General features: G+C 43.2%; 1 protein-coding gene across 6 annotated transcripts in view; it reads left to right on the top strand.

Annotated features, from left to right (window-relative positions):
- Window positions 1-13,592, top strand: part of CDYL (chromodomain Y like) — a 251,054-nt gene extending 237,462 nt beyond the window's left edge. For all 6 annotated transcript variants that reach the window (XM_086706397.1, XM_086706395.1, XM_086706394.1 and 3 more), the window contains 3 exons: window positions 2,649-2,859; window positions 10,588-10,731; window positions 11,933-13,592. In XM_086706397.1, coding sequence (XP_086562523.1) covers window positions 2,649-2,859; window positions 10,588-10,731; window positions 11,933-12,091 — 514 coding nt within the window. In that variant the 3' untranslated portion in view covers window positions 12,092-13,592. The remainder of the gene's footprint in view (window positions 1-2,648; window positions 2,860-10,587; window positions 10,732-11,932) is intronic.
- Window positions 13,593-21,911: the final 8,319 nt, after the last annotated feature.

Genomic DNA, 21,911 nt, shown 5'->3' with positions numbered 1-21,911 from the left:
TTTTAAGTTCCAAAACATACGTGCTTTCTGCTCCCCTCCCCCCCAGAAGCAGTGGACAGTCCTTCCCTGAATGCCAGCTCCTGAGAGCTTGGTCCCCAGGCCCGAAAGCTTCCCCCACCTTCCTGTCTGTGGTTTGATATGTGGCTTACTGTGCAACCCCACGTAGCCAAGGCTTTGTGGCTCTGGGAAGTTTCTACTAAACAGGAAAGCATTTCTAGGAAGTTTGTTGTTGTTCTAAACAGATTTCTCTGTGGATCATGCTAGTTTCTGACATGTCAGAGCTCACACGTCAGAATGGTCGGCTCTGTCCTCTGAAAGGGAAAGATGATCTTCGGTTGAGTGTGCCAGTTAATTCATACCCCTCCCAGAAGCAGCCACCGGTGTTAGATTAAGTTATCATTCCAGGCAAAAATAAAAATAACTGGGAGTGGGGAGGGGGAGATCAGTTCTAAACAATTTCTCCAGACTTTGATTTTGCAACATCTACTTTAGAAGCATTTTTTTTTCTTTTATGCAAACAGAACGTGAGAAAGAATGCTGCTATGTCAAGGAATTAATTACTCTAATTATTAATTATAGAGAATTTGACCATTTCTCTATAAAGTCACTTTCTTGTTGCAGTATTTGGTCATTTCTTTCATGTTACTCTGCCATCCCATCCATGGTTTCCAGATGTTGTTAGCATGGGAACAGTTCCTACTAGGCCCCTGTTGACATGAGGCAGATGAAAGCGGGGCGACTCCAGGGCACCAGGGGACATATTTTGAAAACGTCTGCTCTGCATCATGGAGATCCTTTTGAGAATCATCAGTAACTAAGCTCAGAAGATGTATTTCCATCATGTCATTGACCCCAAATCTTCAAAAGGTGGCACAAGCGAAGTAGCTTCATGTAAATTGTATACATTATTCCAAGAACCTATTTAAAAGGTTGTCTGGCTCTCTTTGTATCATTAAAACCCAGTGTGATCTTTCTAACAGTGCCTCAGGCTCTCATTTAGAAAGTCTTACAGCAGCTCATTCATTTGAATGAGTCAATTCTCGTTCAGTGTGAAGATCCCACAAATCTTAGGGGACCTTGGGGGCTGGGCTGAGGTCTGCACTGGCCACAGGGTGCCTTTGAGAACAGTCCCTGGAGCTGGGCATGCAGGCTGCCAGATTCTGCAGCACATTGTCTCTCCTGTTCCTCACACACGCATGTCCCAAAACTCCCTCACCTGCCCTCCTCCAAAAAAAAAAATATAACCTCTCATGTCAGTATCTGGGGAGATAGGAGACCATCTAAGATCTAAGTCAGCATTTTCAGAGATGACCTGAATAGATTTGCTCCAGCTTTTAAGTTACCGAATTACAGAGAGCAACCAGATTGTTCTCGTACTGAAGACAGGGTCAGGTTTAGAATTCTGTAATTCTGATCTAGAACTCTGACTGCCCTAAAGGAATGACCTTCCATGTATGTTGGTACATGTTTGTCCTTTTTTTCACCGTGTGAAATCATAGCAAGCAGCAACCTCTGAACATAAAATTTGTTTCTAGTGGTAGGAAGAAGATGCACATTACCAGTATGGTGTGGCACCAGCCTACCCTTAATTGAAGAGCAGCCTACTTTTCCAGTCTGATCCTAAAACAAATCCAGAAATAGCACTGGCTCAGTTCTGTCAAAATCCACGTCCTCTGTGAAGGCTGCCCAACCACTAGTCCTGCTCTCCTTTGAGATCCTGCTGTAATCGTAATCTCCACTGGGGTACACAGTGGTGTGCAGGCATGTGTCTGTGGTGCTTGCTGTTCTTTCTTGGGTCTCCTGTCTTAAACCAGCCTGGAAGTTTCTTGTATATACATCCCTCTCCTAGGTCATTCCATCTAATTCTTTTTTTTTTTTTTAATGTTTATTCATTTTTGAGAGAAAGAAAGAGAGCACAAGCTGGGGAAGGGCAGAGCGAGAGGGAGACACAGAATCTGAAGCAGGCTCCAGGCTCCAAGCTGTCAGCACAGAGCCCGATGTGGGGCTCGAACTCAGAAACCATGAGATCATGACCTGAGCTGAAGTCAGATACTTAACCAACTGAGCCACCCAGGCATCCCATCATTCCATCTAATTCTACATAAACTCAGGAAATATCTGTGGTTTCCAAGTAGTCAGTGAGTTGTCTGAAATCACATACCAAGTCCAGACTCAGACCACATAGGTTCTAACCCCAACCCCCTAGTCTTCTCTTAACACTGCACTGTCTTGGTATGCCCCATGCCAGTTTTTCTTTGGGAGAGCGTCTAGATTGGTCATCTGAAGCCCACAGTGTTAATTGGACTCCTGTGTCTTAAAGGGAACAAAAGTTGAAGAGAAAGATGGATTGGCCTAGAGCCAGCTGCAAATCCAAGAGCAGCCTCTGGCTGTATGTCACCCATGATCTTCACATAGGTCCTGTAGCAACAGCCACTCTCACATAGTGTCCAGGGTATTGTGAAGCCTTTACAACACAGTACATAAGTCTCTGGGTCACTTCTGGAAGAGAGCCTTCCACGAATCTCAATCAACTTGTACTGATTTCCAAAGAGTTTACATCTTGATATATTGAATTCTATAAAAGTAGACTTTTCTGTTGCTCAAATACACAATGTTTTGAGTAATTTCCCATTTATTTTTCATTTTAGAAACTTCGTGAATACTTTCATTCAGTTTAAGAAGCCTATTATTGTAGCAGTAAATGGCCCAGCCATTGGACTAGGAGCCTCCATATTGCCTCTTTGTGATGTGGTTTGGGCCAACGAAAAGGCTTGGTTTCAAACACCCTATACTACCTTCGGACAGAGTCCAGATGGCTGTTCCACCGTTATGTTTCCCAAGATTATGGGAGGAGCATCTGTGAGTACCTCTGTTTTTAAAAATTATTCTAGAAAACCTCCTAAAGAAATCTAATTTGGTTATTGTTTTTTCTAAATATATACAGGGTGTCATTCTGAGGAGACTTTCCATCAGATGCACTTGTAGTTCAATCCTGTTCATTAACTCATATTCTTAATTCATGAAATCATAGGAGGTTTTCATGTTTTGGTTCATAGAACGTTTATTGACACTGTGTTGCATTATTTCCTAGAGAAGGGCCTTATTTGATGAGGAATCTATCTCTCTGCATAATTGACACTGATATCTGCTATTAGTAAATACCCAATTTGTAACCCAAACAGCAGTGTGCAGTCGAAAAGTTCTTAACCCAATAACCTGAAATCTGTACTTTTTAAAAAAATTTTTTAATGTTTATTTTTGAGAGAGAGACAGAGTATGAGTGGAGGAGTGGCAAAGAGAGAGGGAGACACAAAATCTGAAGCAGGCTCCAGGCTCCAAGTTGTCAGCACAGAGCCCGATGAGGGGCTCGAACTCAGGAACCGTGAGATCATGACCTACGTCGAAGTCGGACACTTAACCAACTGAGCCATCCTAAAATCTGCGCTTTTAAGGGAAAGCAATGAAAGGAGCAAAGTTGTTTAGGATAAGAGAAGTCTTCCCATCTGATTGTGGAGGTTTTTTTTTTTTTTTTTAATTTTTAATCCATCCAGAATAAGAGTTTGTGTTTGTAGCTTTCGATTTTTCAAGCAGCTACACACATTGCATTTCTTATTCCTTGAAGTAGGGCATGAGGTGGTGTCATGGGTTGGAGTCTCCACAGCAGACATGGAAGTGGAGTCTGGTATGGTGGGGAAATATTAGTCTGTACCTGTGGGCAGGATGGCAGTGGTTGGGGGACTGGACAGAGGGAGGTTTGGGCCACCATGGGAAGCTCTGGGGCATGTATGGCCTGTCATAGTTGACCCACAGTGGGCTGAAATGGCTAATTCCTTTATGTCCATCATCACCGAGTGTGGGCTGCCCAGGAAGAGGGGTGTGACCATGGATGAGGTGGCTCTGCAGCAGAGAGAGTCCCTGAAGGAGCTGATGGCTAGCTGCCAACGGCACTCCCAGCAGCTGGGACAAGACCTCCCTTGGACAGACTTTGGCAGCACATCCCCATGTCCACCACAGTCCACCCCTTGTCTCTTCAGATCCACCTCTTCATACACATTTGGAGGGGGGCCACTTGTCCTGGGGGAAATATAGAGGAGAAGGATTAGCCTTTGATAACTCTTGCAGGCAAGAACCACCTGCATGTTAAAGTTAGAGGTAAAGTCATGATGAGAAAATGGATATTTTCATCCCCTCATTATTTATGGTGGGAAAAATAGTAACTTTACAGTAGGGAAGCCTGGCAGGCACCACCTTACTGAGTGGTCACAGTTCCCCAGAAATAAGACTGTCATTGGCGCTGACCTGCAGCATGAATGGCACAGCATCACTCCACCAGAGTCCTGACAGTTGGGAGTCCAATCCAGAGAGAGCACCAAGCAAGCCCCGACTGTGGCACAGTCTCCAGATACCAAGCAGGGCCCTTCCAAGGTGCCACATGGTTGGAGAACTCGCCAGAACACCAAGGCACTGCCCCACACTGTAGGGGACAGAGGGGCCTGACCACTTCATGCAGCATGGGATCTCAGACACAGTTCTGGGTCAGAGGAAGGACTTTAATGGGAAAACCAGCAAACTTTGCAGAGGGTTTGTACTTTGGTTCATAGTACCATGTTGATGGTAATTTTCTGTTTTTGATCATTGTAAGAAGTCATGTAAGATGTTAACATTAGATGGGTGAGGGGTTTACAGGAACTCTGTACATTGCTCTTATGATCTTTCCAGAAGTTTAAACCTATTCCCCAAATAAAGTTTAAAGGAAAGAGGAAGAACCTTAGTGGGACCCATATGGCTCCCACTGCCACATCTGGTCTCAGGACCACCCCCATCCTTGTCCTTTCCCTTCCTGTTCTAGTCCCAAACCACCCACAGCTGGCACTGCCGCTGGCCTCGGTGGCCACGTTGGTGGTGGAACACGGTCCCCCATCCCATGAGCCCTGAGTTGCTGCACTTGCACATTCGTGTCTGCAGCTGGGTGGGGGAGGACCCAGGGGCTCCCAGGAGGCACCAGGTGCCCAGGTAGCAGTCATACCCTTAAGGTCAGTAGGACCCTTGCTGTGTCCACTGGCCAAATGTGCCCCTTCCGGAACAAGCAGAGTCCAGTTTCGAGGGCCAGAGGCTCAATGGCCCTCAGATCATTGGTGGGGAGAGGGGGGCTGCACCTGCTTCCTTTCTTACCCAGTCCCAAGGGTTTTTCCTGTCGGGCACCTGGTACTGTGTCAGGGTGTTTGATGCACTCTGTACACTGTAACTCAGAGGAAGGTGCCCGTCTTCATGTACACACCTTCAAGATGGTACTCCGCCTGTACCTCACACCATTCCAGTGCTCCATCAGCAGTGGCTTCTGGAGATGACGAATATGACATAGCCAGAGGGTCCCCATGGTCACAGGCCCGCTCCCACACCCTCTTTGCTGTGAGGGAGTTCTGGCCTGGGACACCCCATGGTAGACTGGGCACTTTATGCCCACTCAGAGAGAGGTGCTCATGAAGGCAGGAAAGCAAACCCAGACCAGAGTAAGTGTGTACTCCTGTGACAACAGTCATCATGCCACCAAGTAGCCAACCAGCTGGTCTCCTCAGGAGCGATGCCAGGCAGGTGGTCTGGCATCGGTGTCTTGCTGGAGGCCAGATGTTCAACGGCCACAGTAGCTGAATCACCTCGATACATCAGACCCCATGCCCTTGAGCTCCATCCCTCCCACCATGGGCACTCTTGTCTGCATGTCTGTCATGCCAGCACTGGGGCGGCCAGCGACCAAGGCTGGTCTCACAGAGCTGTTTTCTTCCTCTCTGCAGTGGGTACTTTCTCCTGAACACCAGCATGACCCAGCCACATACACATCTCCCCAGTCATCTGCATGCCAGAGCCCCTTGTCCCCTGACCAGGCCCCTGACCAGCCAGCCAGGCCATTGGACACCGCCCTTGGTCACTGTGTGTTCTAACCTTGATCCACCTCTCCTTCCGCACCAGGTGGTTGACAGGCACACCCCCTCTGTGTCGGTGTTTTCCTTCATCATTATCTTGTCCAACTACAGCCGGGTGAGGCACTGGTGGACTTGCCGTGTGTTTCAGTTTGCACATCTGTACACTGGGCCAGCCCACCCACAAACCAGGCTTGCTCATAGAGAGTCCCCCATACGGCTGTAGGCGTGAGCTGAGGCAGGGCACTGGTGGCAGGTGACATGGGGGTCTAGGCTCCTCTGTGCCCTCTGGTGTTCTAGCGGGCCTGATGGAACTCAGCTCCTGGTGGACCTTTCCGATGTGTGGTTATTTGATGTCCCATGGCTGTGTGTTCTGCCTCAGCCAGCATTCAGTAAAAACTCCAGAATTGTTTTTTAAAAAACACATTCTTCTCTGCTGTGACCAGCACAGCCATACTCCCAGCACAGGGGCCTACATTGTGATCATGTCTCCAGCATGTGCCACAAGCTCCTTGAGCTGTCTTGTCACACCCCATCCAACAGCCACAGTGCTTCTGACATCTCAGCCATGCTTGGTCTGGGCTGCCACTTCCCCCATGCTTCTGGGAGCCATCCCAGGAGCAAGGTCACACTGTCTCATGGGGCACTTGCCAGGGGCCAGGGTATTAAATCTTGTATCTCGGGAGAGCTCCCAAATCAGCAAGATCCCTGTCCCACCCTGTGATCTGGCTCCGTGTCAAGCACCCTTAGAATTCAGCCCCACATCTTCTTGCAGCTCCTCTGAGGGAGGAAACAAGTTACAGGCCTCGTGGCCAGGAGAGGAAAGAGGGCGGGACTTAAGGGAAGCGATACCACCTTGCAGAGCCACATAGAGCAGGAAGGCCAGACAAAATGAATGCCTGCTCTTCATCAGGTGCATTTCCCCCTCCCTGGACAAGTTTTGAAATGCATCACTTTTTACTTCTCCTTGTGATCTACTGGTACCACATGCACAGTGATTCTCAGCCAGGGCGATGTGCCCCATCCCCCTCCTCCTGGGGGACATGCCTCAGTGTCTGGAGACTTGATTGTCACAGCTGAGGCGATGCTGCCGGGTGGAGGGCTGGGTGCTGCTCAGTGTCCTCCAAATCACAGGACAGGCTCCTCTCCACAGAGCTGTCTGCTCTGAATGTTTTCAGTGCCCAGGCTGAGAAGCCTGCCTGTGAAGCAGGCACTCAAAAAGTGCAGAGCATTTGACTAAAACCTTTGTCCAGAAAGTAGTAAATGCTGCTGGGGTGAGTCAGGCTGTGACGGCCCTCATTGAAAGTGACCACCCAGGGGCGCCTGAGTGGCTCAGTTGGTTAAGTGTCCAACTTTTGATTGTGGCTCAGGTTACAATCTCACGGTTCGTTGGGCTCTGTGCTGGGCATGGAGCCTGCTTGGGAGTCTGTCTTTCTCCCTCTACTGCTCATGCTGTCTCTGTATATAAGAAAGAAAGGAGAGACAGGAAAGAAAGGCAGGGAAGGAAGGCAGGAAGGAAAGGAGAAAGGAAGAAAGAAGGTGACCACCCAGATGCCACGTCCCCTTCTTGAGCTTTTGGTGTATGCAAGCTTCCAGCTGCCTGAGGCAAAGCTACACAGGTTTGGTTTTTCACACGGGATGTGGTGCAAAACTCTGCACGCAGGATAAGCCAGAAAGGATCACGTTCCCTGGATGAAAAGAGCACGCAGCCAAAGCAAGCTGTGAGAGCTGTCCTTTCCTGTAGGCACAGACTGACATCTGTGGAGCTAAGCTGCCGTCACAAGCTGTGCAGCAGGTTAGCTGAGGACTGTATTCTTCCACATCTTAGCTCCCTTTGTCCCCAGGAAACATGCAGGGCATGCCTGCCTGGTGCCATGTGCCACAGTGAGTCCTGTGGCTTGGGTGCCATGAGTGACACCCAGCAGACCCTCACTGAAGAGCACACGGAGCTGGTGATAAAGCTGGCAGCTCTCGCTCCTGATGGGCGATGCTGGAGAAATGCCCAGTGAATGGCTGAAGTCCTCACCCCGAGTTTACTGGGGAGGCTGCTGCTCTGGGGAGTTGAGAGCCTGAGACAGAGTGAGGGGCAGAGCCGTCACCTCCTTGAGGCTCAAAGCTCCCCAACCCATCCCATCCAAGCTGATTAAGTTTTCTCACCGCACCTCTTAATGTGTGTTTTTTTGGCTGGAAGAAAAGGGGTCCTTATTTCACTTTTCTCCAGCATTTCTCACTTGTCTGAGTAAACTATAACTTTTTTATTATACTATTTTTTAAAGATTTTTAGTTATCTCTACACCCAACATGGGGCTCGAACTCACAACCCTGAGATCAAGAGTTGGCATGCTCCACCAACTGAGCCAGCCGGGCGCCCTCACACTATAACTTTTTAAAAAACAGTTGGCCATTTTGGAACAAAACAGCAGCCAAGAAACTGCCAGTGACCTTGCAAATCTGTTTCTTGGGTAGAAGTTAGAAACCTGTCATGTTAAAACTACTGGAAATTGAGCATCTGAGAACAGTTGAGAACATGCTCCTTCACACTGAGTGTATTTAGTCTTACTAATCTTACGGTGTTCTTCATTGACTATAATTTAAACCAACTCACTGCCTGTACTTCCATGAACATTAGAGTCAGTGCGACATCCATGTCTTGGGAAAAGTCAGAAATGCCCTCTGTTGTCCTGCACCTCCACCCATCTGAAATCAAGAAGACTAAGTAGGGGAAGACTTTTCAGGGACAGCAGCCACAGAGTCAGTCTGGCTCTGAAAGGAGGAAATGGTGGCAGTGACAGCTCAGCACATGGCAGGGGACTGTTCTGGCGGCCTAGCTGGCTGGCACAGACCCACAGGAACCGAGGAAAGGGATGGAGGAGAGAAAGGAGGAAGGGAACACTGGTAGGGATGTCACTCCAGGGGACAAAGCATAATATTCAGAGAAGTGACAGGGTCACTCCTGACAGGCACACATTCGCATCCACTAGGCGAGCTAAGACCCTGTGGTTCCAACCTGGTCTTGAAGACATATTTCACACTTAAGCGATGTAGTTGTGGTGTTGTCTTCACTATGTGTTGAGAGTAAAAGAAGCACAAACGAGGAAAACCACCAAGCACTTCCTACCAAGCCATTCCATCAGCACTCCTGTCACCCTTTCTCAGTGCTTTTGGCTCTGTCCTCAGAGAACTGTCTTAGCAGCTGACAGTAAGGTTAAATCAGGTTTCTAAATGCATTGTTCTTTTTGGCCTTCTTTTCACTGAGAAGAGGTGCTCAGTACAGGGGTTTTCTAGAACATCTCCAAACTCTTCGAACATTCGTGACTTTGTCCAAGACTCGGCGCAAGTAACAGGTCTGCATTGGACCTCGTAGTCCTTGTAGGGACCCTGTTCTCCACGCTGTTTTCTATTCTCTGCCTGTGTGGAAAGGGTAGTGAGTCAACCAAGCATTAGCTTTGCCAGCTGTTACTTGTGTGCCCTGCACTCTGTGCATTTCACATGCAGTAAATGTCTCAATGCATCTATAGGAGGCATAGAGGTGCTGTTAACCTGGAGATACACTTAAATAACTTCATGCCCTTTTCATAACAATATTTTACCTCTTATGGAAAAGGAAGGTCACCTCCCAAGAGTGTACTTTACCTGAGTCCCAGGAGATGATGGTCACGTCTTCATGACCATCAGTCTTCGGGAAGGTTAGCAGTGCAAGATCAACTGCAGGCAGGAAATTGTCACATCAGAATAGTGTGAAGTTTCTTTGTCAGGTTTTCTCCCTATTTTGATATCTCTGCACCTGTTATGTGAATGGGATAAAATCTGTGCACATGGTGTTGAGACCTTGAAAATGATGCAGAATCCAGGACAAAGTTAAAATCAACTTCATATATATACGTACACACAGACACAAATATACTTTTTTTTTTTTTATTAACAACAAATGTTAGTTTCCTCCATTGAGTCATATGAAGTAACAATAGTCACACCCTCCTAAGCAGACCACAGTCATGGTCATTTTGGATGCATTCAGGTCCTGGATAGTTTCTTACTTTAATGTCCAAGTGATAAAATGTGGCCTTCCAAGTTATACTCTAGGAGAAACACTGCACATGGAGCATTGTCTGTGTATATGGAGAAGAAGCCACCATTGGCCTCTCAAAGATCTAGCAAATATTGGGTAGTGATTCTGTGACTGGTGTAGATCCCTGACACAGCAAATCGCCTAGCTTTGCTTATGCCTCCATTTCCCAGGACACTGTTTTGTGTATTAAGTGTCTTCATGCGTGGGAATGGCTACCACTGGGCAAGAGGAAGCAGCAGGAGGGGCACATGCCAGTAACTTCAATTACCAACAAAGAGACCTCTAAGTTAGATTTCTTGGTTGTGTTCATGTTATTCTGTATTCCCTCATAAAAGAAACATTTTACGTTTTTGTGTGTGTGAATTACCAGTCAGTATGTGACTTCTCATCTGCACAGTGGATTGTGCCTTGTTGGGTTTATTCTCTGCCCACAGGCTGTAGATGGAACCCCAAGGGCACGCAATGAGTCCCCACCAGGGCCTGCGCCCGTTCAGATGCCCACCCTTGGTTTGAATTCTTTTAGATGAATTTTCAGGTTGGGTCTTCTCTGCCTGCCTCCCCCTCACATCTCATATGAGTCTCAACTTCTCTTTGTTTCAGGCAAATGAAATGTTGCTCAGTGGACGGAAGTTGACGGCACAGGAGGCTTGCGGCAAAGGCCTGGTCTCCCAGGTGTTTTGGCCCGGGACCTTCACCCAAGAAGTTATGGTTCGCATCAAGGAGCTTGCCTCCTGTAATCCAGTTGTACGTGGAACTTGTTCTCTTACATATGTTACTTTTTTTTTCTTTTTTTACCATGACCTTCCCTCCAGACAGCTCGCACACATAATAACGGTGTCTCCTGAGTCCTCCACATGTGCCCCTGGCATGGCCCCCTGCACTCGAAATGCTGGAAGAGCTATAATTAGTGCCATTGCTCCAGACCCACTTGCCTGCCTCCTCCCCATCACAGATGCCTAAGAGCGGAAGGAGTCCACATCAGTCAGGGACTTATCTCACAGTGTCCTATGAAACCCTACAAAAACCATTCATAGAGTTCTTTCCTGTCTCCCGAGCCCTTTCCTTTTTTTTTAATGTTTTATTTTGGGAGAGAACAAGTGGGGGAGGGGCAGAGAGACAGCGATACAGAGGAGCTGAAGAAGGCTCTGTGCTGACAGCACACAGCCCGATGTAGGTCTCAAACTCATGAACCGTGAGATCATGACCTGAACCAAAGTCGGCACTCAACCAACTGAGCCACCTAGGCGTGCCCTCCAAAGCCCTTTCCTATACCATGTTTCCTTCCCAACTGCCCACGGTGGATGTAAGCTTTTATTTAATAAATGTGCTGGATTAGGGGCACCTGGCTGGCTCAGTTGGTACAGTATGTGACTCTTGATCTCAGGGTTGTGAGTTCAAGCCCCACATTGGGCATGGAGCCTACTGTGTTTAAAAAAAAAAAAAATGATCTTGGATAATATTCAATCTGGTAACAATTGCATTTAGCAAATTATAAGGTAAACATCATTTAACATTAACAGACATGACTCCTATCTAGGCTCTCCCTGACATGAACAACGCTCACTGTTAAGATTAAATTTTGGTTAGAAAACCCCCTCAGAGGGTATTCATAGAGTTTTCACTGGGCATCACAAGAGCTGGTGTCTGGTTCAGGGGCCACGCCAGCCAGCAGCAGCAGTGTGGGCCCAGGCCAGGCTGGTCTCAGTGGGGAGGGGGCCAGAAGCGGGTAGCACAGCTCTCCTGAATTTGAGCATTTGCCTGATACCTAGAGTGAATAGACTTCAGATGTATCTCAGGCCCGGTGTGCGTTGTGAAAAGATGTCTGGTAGCCTTTTTGACAGGTAATTACTCAAGCTTGCTAACTGCCTCCATAGCTTTGGGGACAAGGGGAGCCAGTGCTTGTGGACACGCACCCTTGCTGACTCACTGCCTGTGTCTGGTCCAGGTGCTGGAAGAGTCCAAAGCCCTTGTGCGCTGTAACATGAAGGTGGAGCTGGAGCAGGCCAACGAGAGGGAGTGTGAAGTGCTGAAGAAAATCTGGGGCTCGGCTCAAGGGATGGACTCCATGCTGAAGTACCTGCAGAGGAAGATCGATGAGTTCTGACGGCCAGGTGCCTGCTGGTGACACTGGAATTCTAGAGCAGCACACCTGTGGCACCACGTTGCCCTCCTCCTCCCTCACAGCCTGAAACAAGTTCACTCTTAGCTCACGCTTGGAAGCAGGACTTACAACATCCAAGCTATTTATTATCAAGGAGTTTTTAAGTACTGTAACTTTAAAATAAATAACTACAAAGCTCCTTTGTCCAAACGTCATTATTTTATACTTAATATACACACAAGTATAAAAGTATAATGGTGAGCTCTAGACTGCTCTTCGAAGCTCTAATTTTTGTTATCTTTAGCTAGTACTGTATAAAAAAGAAACGAAGCGTGTTTTGCTGGTTTCAGGTGGCAGAAAAGTCTGGAATAATGTTTGTTTCCCTTATTTTTTCTTTCTAGAACAGAGAATCTAAAGGGTATTAGCCAGCCTCCTCTCTCCTGTCCCAAATAGAGATACAGAAAGATCTGAGGTGTGCCTTTGTCTCCAAAAAGGTACATGTATCTCAGAGGTGGAATGTCCTGAATCAAAAGTAAAACTTACCTTGTAGGATAAGTATTTCTGATGAAAAACCCACTGATGAACATACCGCCAAACTGAAGTACACTTAAGATTCATGCTGGAAAATCCAATGATTCTTCCTTTTTAATATATCCAGTTCTTACCCAGTTAACATGAGGAAACCACTGTCTCTCCAGAAGAAAGCTTGTTTTGCAGTATTAGTGAATCACTGAATAGCTTAAGTACGAGTATCTAAGTTATAAGTTAGTCTTAGTGGATTTTAAAGAGTTTTTCTGACCCTTTTGAAAAATAACTACATAAGTGCTTCTTGTTGCTGGGTGAGAAATACTACTTTATATGCAGTTTTGGTTTTCTATTTGCAGATATGATTGATGTATTACACCAAAAAAAAGTATTTTTATGTTTATAAAGTGTAATTTTTAGGTTCACTTAGAATATATTTTATTTAATAAGTTAAAATTCTTTTGGCACACTATTAAATGCAGGAACTCCTTTAAAAAAAAAAAAAAAAAAAAGAACTACCTTATATTCAACGTTTAATGTCCCAGGTCTCTGCTTTCATATCTACGCAATATGCGGAGTAGAGTGTGGCGTCCAAGAGTGCCCTGTGTAAATAGACATTCACATTCCTTTCAGGAGTGGGGACTGATTCCTGATTACAGACGCCTATTATTAGTTAGGCTTCTGAGCTTGCAATCATATTGAATGTATGAAGAATGAAATAAAATCAAAACCTTATTTTTGTACAGTTTGGAAGTTTATACTTAGAACCGACCACCTCCTGGCCATGTGGAGAGCTGTACAGCGTGTAAATCTGCCTTTACCTTGGATTGGTTGGTGCAGTATTTTTGCATCTGTGGGACCTACTTTTTCGTTCAGTAGTTTGAACTATATATAATAAACTGTACAATCTGTAAAGTTTTTATAGAATAAATATTCAGCTGTGAAAACTGGTTAAATAAAACTAATATTTCTTAACACATTGGAAATGTTTGTCTAATTCTTCACTCCTGAAGTTCCTCATGGGACTTTTTTTCCATGAAGTATGCATGTGGGCATAGCACTCGTGCAGTTTAAAGAATAAGGAACTCTGTAACTGCACCTGGGGAGGAGCTACAATCTGACCAATATCATCCTCCCGAGTCCTGTCCACTTGACCCTTCCCCAGGCGACCATTTCCTGAACTTTGTGTCAGTCTTCTCCTTGCTTCTCTTTCAGAGATACATATTCCTAAACATATTACCTAGTTCTTCCTACTTCTGAACTTCACATTGTTATTACACATAAGCTTTGGTGATTTAGTATTGAGTTTTTTTTTTAATCTGTGTATGTAGAGTTGTAACTTATTCCATTGCCCAGACCTACAATGTAGGTGTTTTCATTCCTGTTTCATAGATAGGGAACCTAAAGTATGAAATACATGCCATAGGGGCAGGACCAGGCTTCCAGCCCAGGTGTCAGAACCAGTATTCTGGCATCAACACCATATTGTCTGTTTCCTAGAATTTAGAACTAGGGAACTAATTCAGTTCGGTTCTCCTCTGTGTCATCCTGGATTCTGCATTCTCTACACTGGCCACATTCCCTCCTCTCTCAGGCAAAACTTTCATGTTCCAACTTCTGGCTCATGAATCGAGCCCAACTAGGAGGAAGAACTGACAACCTTAAATCCTTATATTCTTGCCCAGTGTTGGGGAAGGTGACAGGAAATGCTCTCTAATTTGGTTCAACTTCAGAGGAGAATTTGACAGGATCGAGCAATTCCATTTATAAGGACTCATCATAAGGAATGAATTCTTGCACAAGATAGGATAAAGATACCACGGGTGACTAAATTCGTCTCCGTGAAAAGCTGGAAATGATGGGTTTATGCCACACTGCACAATGGAATACACAACCATTAAAAGAATAAAATACTTCTAAACCTTAGGTGAAAAAAGCATATTACAGAATAACTTATGTCAAAACATTCACTATATGCTTCTAAGAGATTAAAAGGATGTGCCCAAGAACTAGACTGTCTTTTTATCATATCCTCTCCTCTAGTGCTTCCCCACTCTTGGATTTAAATACTGTTCAGCCTCTGGCAAGTGAAGGTGGAGAGCTGGACAGAGACAGGCATTCCCATGCATTTAGGCCCCTGACCAGGGCCATCCCCTTCTTGGGCTTGTTTTCCTCAGCTGTAGTAATGGTGAAACAGCACATAGCCTGCAGTATGCACCAGGCACTGTTGCAAACACTTCTGTGTATTAGGTCATGGGCTTTTTGAGGGAACTCCCAATTTCCAGAGAATATTTATTAACATAGTATATATTAATATCTAATCACTATAAAATGAGAGCTCTCAAAAAAATCTTGTGGTAGGCTGACTTCGTTTCTGGCCACTCTGGAAAGAAGACCAAAGAAATCAAAAGAGGCCCGAACTTTGAGGATCTTTGAAGGAAATCATGCCCATGATGTAAGAAGAGGGGTGCCCGGAGAGCTGCTGGCTAGGCTGCTCCTACCACCCTTTGGCCTCATTGCTTGGTCAGGAAGTAAATGAGGGGTAACCCAAGTATCTGGGCAAAGCAGGAGCCCAGCGAGCCAGAGACCAGCCTCTATGACTAACTGTCTCCTCCAGCCACAGCAGAGAAGCTCTAACCCACTCCTACATTACTTAGTCACTTACACTGATATGAACAAATGTTATTCTCCAAAGGGAGGAAAATGTGTATGTTGCAGGAGAATTGGCACTTCCCAAATAAAAACACACATCTTAGGGATAGCCCAGGGATGTGGGGCTCTGTCAACTGAGTCTGTCCCTGCTCAAAGTTCAGTCTGCTTTCCCCAAATCCAATGAGCCCATCTGGTGGCCTTTCTGTTACTGACCTTTCTATCCTTCCATAACCAACTTTCCCCAGTCCATGCCTTTCCTGCCCTAGAGGGCACTCTAGTGACCTGCAGAACATGCCAGGGGGAGTCCTGGCTTTCACAGGAAGAGACTCAGGGCAGGTGAAAGTCCAAGGAACCTTAGCCCTGGAGTAAAGCCCAGAACTGGAGAGTGGGAGAGGATCTGTGATGTTGCATGCAACTGTTTCTACATGAGGAAACAGAACTAGAGAAGTCAAGGGACCTTCCCATCATCATACTGCCTGTAAGAGGCCTGGCATCCAGGAGTAGCTAGTGCTCTTCACAAAACCCCACTGCCATCTGTGCCTGCCTTCCCAGCACCTTAACTTGCCAAGATCAGATTGAGGTGAACACTGGCCACAGGGAGTGTAGAGTGGTGATCAAACTTCATTGCACATTAGAATGATCTAGAAAGCATTAAAAATTCTTAATGCTTTGGCCATACATGAAAATAAATCACAATCTCTGAGCTGGGATCCATGCATCTGCAGTATTTGACCCAGGTAGCTTGACTTGTCTGTGCCTGGGGGTGGCAATGAGTAGGAGAGTGGCCTGGAGAATTCAGTGCATCCTGACATCTCATGGGCCTAGGGCTCTGTGGGTGGAAGTGGGCAGTGGGGCAGAGTGGGTGGTTTGAGCAGCTTGGCAGCTTGGGATTTAGGGCTTTTTCAAGTGGAGGCTGGCCTTATCTAGAGACTTTTGATGGTCTACAAACTATTTCTACATCTGGAGGAGCTGGACCACTCCACAAAACCCTCAATACTAGCATCTAGAAATAAATATCTCACTGCTTAGCAACAGAGGAAAGACTGACTATATCCCAGGAAACTCCTCCCTGTTCTCTAGAGGACATTCCTGACAGTGTCTCTGAAGACACTCTGAAAATGGCATTGGATGTTAGAACATTGCTTTGAAAGTTACTTTTTTGGTGAGGTAGAAAACTTCAGTTAAAAGCCAACTTTATGATCTTAGAACCATATTATGCCCTTCAATGACTAATAAGTTGTTTAAAGCAAGCATTTTTAAAAATAAAAGCTAAGGTCTAATGAGTTTTAACATTAATTCCTATTTTCATAATTTTAGATTGTATTCTAAAATGGGAGGATATAAATTTTTATCAACATCCATACAGACTATATATGTAATCACCCACGTGAAACACCCTGGATAAAACAGCAAGACATAATATTACAAGGAAATAGAACACTTGAACAACATTATAAACCATAGAGGTAATTAGACTCATTATGGGGATCATTTCATAGTGTATAAAAATATTGAACCACTATGATGTACACCTGAAAATAATAGGATATTGCATGTAAATTGTACTTCAATTTAAAAATGTAGACCTAATACACACACATCTGTAGAAACCTCCACCCGAGCAGAATACATATTCTTCTACAAGGGCACATGGAACATTTTCCGGAATAGACCATAAGTTAGGCAATAAAACAAGTCTCAACGAATTTAAAAGGATTCAAATCATGCAAAGTGTGTCCTTAACAAAAGGAGTTAGATATCAGTAACAAAGAAATTTAGGAAATTGAAAAATATGTGGAAATTAAACCTCTTATAACCTTTACAAGAGAAATTAGAAAAGATCTGGAGATGGATGAAACTGAAAACACAATGTAACAAAACATAATAAATTATTCATAACAACGGCACCTGGATGGCTCAGTCAGTTAAGTGGCCGACTTTGGCTCAGGTCATGTTCTTGCAGTTCATGAGTTCAAGCCCCGTGTCAGGCTCTGTGCTGACAGCTCAGAGCCTGGAACCTGCTTTGGATTCTGTGTCTCCCTCTCTCTCTGCCCCTTCCCCACTCATGCCGCCTCTCTCTCTCTCTTTGTCTTTCTCAAAAATAAACATTAAGAAAATTAAAAAATAAATTATTCATAACAAAATACCTATATTTAAAAAATAGAAAAGTAAATAGATGCCAAGTCAATAACCTAAACTTCTACCTTAAGAAACTGGAAAAAGAAGAGCAAACTAAACACACAGCAAACAGAATGAAGGAAATAAAAATTATTAGGGCAGATATAAATAAAATGGAAAATATAAAAGCAATAGAAAAAAAATCAAGGAAAGGTCTTTGAAAAGCTTAATGAGACTGACCAAGAAAAAAAGAATACTTAAATTACTAAAACCAGGAGTGAAGAGGGGACAGTACTACCAACCCTATAGAAATAAAAAGAATTATAAGGGAATGTTACAAACAATTGTATGCCCACAAATTAGGTAAGCTACATGAGATCAACTAATTCCTATAAAGATGAAAACTGAAACTGACTTCGGAAGATACAGAAAATCTGAATACACACCTATAACAAGAGATTGATTTAGTAATCAAAAAGCTTCCCATCAAGAAAAGCACAGAAACAGATGGCTTCATTCATTGATTGTATCAAGTGTTTAAAAAGTAATCATTACCAATCTTTCACAAATGTTTGCAAAAAATAGAATAGGAAGGAATAATTCTATGAGGTCAGTCTTAATACCAAAATCACACAAAGACATGACAAGATAACTATACATCAATATCCCTTAATAATATAGATGCAAAAATTCTCAGCAAATAATCTGGCACAATATAAAAAATTATATGCCATGACCAAGTGGGATTTATCCCAGAAATGCAAGGTTGGTTTGACATGTAAAAATCAATCAAAGTAATATATTGATAAAATAAAGGATAAAATTACATAAACATCTAAGTAAATGCAGGAAAGCATTTGAAAAATCCAACAACCATTACAATAAAAACAAGCTAGACAGAATGGAATTTCCTCTACTTGATAAAGGGCATCTATAAAAAAAACCCACAGTTAGCATCATATTTAATGATGCAATTGAAAGCTTTTACCCTAAAATCAGGAACAAGACGAAGATGTTTGCCTTTGCCAACATATATTCAACATTGTACTGAAAGTTCTAGCCAGAGCAATTAGATAAGAAAAAGAAATAGACATCCAGATGGTAGAGGAATAAGTAAAACCATCTATTTGCAAATAATATGATCTCATATGTAGAAAATACTAAGGAATCCAAACACACACAAAAAAAAACCTATTAGAATATACACTCAGTAATGTTGCAGGATATGAGATAAATATACAAAAATCAGTTGTATCTCTATACACCAGCAATAAATCTGAAAATAAAATTAAGAAAATAATTTCAGGGGCACCTGGGTGGCTCAGTTGGTTAAGTGATTCTTGATTTCGGCTCAACTCATGATCTCACAGTTGTGAGTTCAAGGCTGGTGTCAGGCTCCACACCCTACTTGAGATTCTCTTGAAAGAAAGAAAGAAGGAAGGAAGGAAAGAAAGAGAGAGAGAGAAAGAAAACAAAAGAATTTTATTTACAATAGAATAAAAAACAATAAAATACTTAGAAATAAATTAACCAAAGAAGTGCAAGACTTGTGCACTGGAAACTACAAAACACTGCTGAAAGAAATTAAAGAAGACCTGAATAAATAGCAAGATATTCATGGACTGGAATCCGTACATTAAATGGCCAATAAGCACATGAAAAGATGTGCAATATCATTAATCATTATCGAAATAAAAATCAAAACTACAATGAAATACAACTTTACAACACTAGGATAGCTCTAAAGGAAAATGACAAATATTGGTGAAAATATGGAAAAATTGGAATCCTCCTACACTGCTAGTTGGAATGTAAATTGGTACAGCCACAATGCAGAACAGGTTGGCTGTCCCGAAAAAAGTTAAACTTAGAGTTGCTATGTAGCTTTGCAATTAAATCTACTCCTAGTTATATACCCAAAAGAACTGAAAACAAGTTCTCAACTAAATAGTGTACACAAATGTTCATAGCATCATTCATAATAGTCAATCAGTGGAAACAACCCAAATGTTCATCAACTGATGAAAGAATAAACAAAATATGGTATATCCAAATAATGAACTGTTATTTGGCAATAAAAAGGAATGAAGTATAGGTACATACTACAATGTGATTGAACCTTGAAAACATTATGCTAAATGGAATAAAAAATCCAGAAACAAAAGGCTACATATTGTATGATTCCATTTATATGGAATGTCCAGAATAGAAAAATCCACAGAAACAGAAAGTAGATTAGTGGTTGCCAGGAATGGAAGGGGGGGAGGAGAGACAGAATGGGAAGTGACTGCTAACAAGTACAGGGTTTTCTTTGGGGTTGATGAAAATGTTCTGGAATTAGTGGTGATGTTTGCACAACTTCAGGAGTCTACTAAAAACCATTGATTAGCATACTTTAAAGTGGTTAATTTTAAGATATTTGAATTATATCTCAATTTTTTAAGAGTGTGTATCCTCTAAATTAACACACGGAGAAAATGGAAAAATACTTAATTGATCCAAAATAAGCAAGAGAGGAATGAAAAAGGATGAATAATAAACAGAGTTGACATGATGGATTTTTCTCAAAATATTAATAAAAAGATTAAATGAAAATGGACTAAATGTGTGAAAAGATCTATATACACACATATGCTGGTCACACACACACAAAAAAAACCCAACACATCTAAAACTGCAAAGCTCAAAATAAAGATATAGAAAATATATACTGTGCAAATACCAAACAAAACCCTGCCATAACAATATTATCAAAATACTATTAAAGCAAAAAGCATGTCAGAAAAAGTATTCATAATGACAGCAGACTGAGTTCTACTGAAAGATAAAACAATTCCAAATTTGTGTGCCCTACTTAACTTATCCTCAAAATATATAAAGCAAAAATTGACAGCTCCACTACAAAAAAAAATAGACAAGCACAAAACCATTACGGGAGATTTTGGCACTCCCCAGTAACTGATAGAATCTGACCCTCTTACACCTTCAATGGAGATGTGGGGATTTAATAATCATGTACCTGATTTTGACTGATTCTATTTTGACAAGTTCCTGAGTGTGAATGTGGTAGGTGGCTTCTAAATTGGCTCCCAATGATCCCCAATTCCCAGTATGCACACTCTTGAATAATCCCCTCCTCTTCTGTGTGGGATGGACCAAGTGCCTTGTTTTTAACAGAGTATGGCAAATGTGATGGGGGTGTCACTTCTGAAATATGGCTATGAAGGATTGTGACTTCCATCTTGCACACACTTGTTCTCTTTCTGCCTCATCTTGTTCACTCTGGGGAAGCCAACTGCCATGTTGTGAGGTGCTGTGAGGCCCATAAGCCAAGAAACTGTGGGGGATTCCCAGCAGCCAGTGAGGATCTGAGGCACTTGGGCTAACAACCCAAGAGGAGCAAATCCTTCCAGTGCTCACATGACTGAGCTTGGAAGAAATCCTGCCCCAGTCCAGCCATGAGAAGACTACACCTGGCCAACACGTTAACTGTAGCCAGAGACCCCTAGTCAGAGGCCCAAGCTAAGCCATACCTGGATTTATGTTCCAGAAACTACGAGATGATAAATTTTGGTATTTTAAGTCACTAAGTTTTGGAGTAATTTATTATGCAACAGAAGATAATTAGTATACTCAAGATGATCAGTCTCACAGCTTACTTCAGTATTTGATAAATATATAGGTAACATATATATATCTACATTTAAATATAGAGATAGATAGGATAGAGTGTTAGAAAAAATTTTCATTTTAACATCTTGTTTATTCTCTGCATTTAAATATCCCTTTATAAGGGATTGGGTGCGTACATGTTTTTATGCTCATCCAATGGAATTGTCTGCAACTCTATATGAATATGATATTGCTGCTGCTGATGATGTAGTAGTAGTTGTAGTAGTAAATATTTATATGATGATAAATATTTACTAATATCTTAGGGTAGTAATTATTAATTATATTAATCTCTAATTATATTAGAATTATAACCTATTACATTTTTCAGACGAGAATACTGAGTTTTAGAAACGTTATATAATTTCCCTAAGGTCATCCCATAGTAAATGTTGGTCAGGTGTTTGACAGCCAAACTTCACCCAAGAACAGCTTTCTCAGGGTGCCTGACTGGCTCAGTTGGTGAAACATGCTACTCTTGATCTCAGGGCTATGGGTTCAAGCCCCACATTCGGTGTAGAGTTTACTTAAAAACATAAAATCCTTGGGAGGGAGGGGAGGATGGGTGATGGGTATTGAAGAGGGCACCTGTTGGGATGAGCACTGGGTGTTGTGTGGAAACCAATTTGACAATAAATTTCATATTTAAAAAAAAAAAAGAGGACACTTCTGGGACAAGGATAAAAGATTGGAAGCAAGGAAACTACTAGTTCATTTATTAAACAAATATTCATTTAAAACCTAAAAAGAAAAAAAAAAACATAAAATCTTGGGAAACTTGGGTGGCTCAGTTAAGCATCTGACTTAGGCTCAGGTCATGATCTCACAGTCCGTGAGTTCAAGCCTCACGTTGGGC

This window comes from Puma concolor, chromosome B2 (assembly GCF_028749965.1).
Source record: "Puma concolor isolate L17-30 chromosome B2, mPumCon1.1.hap2, whole genome shotgun sequence".
NCBI classification, from domain to species: Eukaryota; Metazoa; Chordata; class Mammalia; order Carnivora; family Felidae; genus Puma; species Puma concolor.
This window is presented reverse-complemented; position numbering and strand designations above follow the sequence as displayed.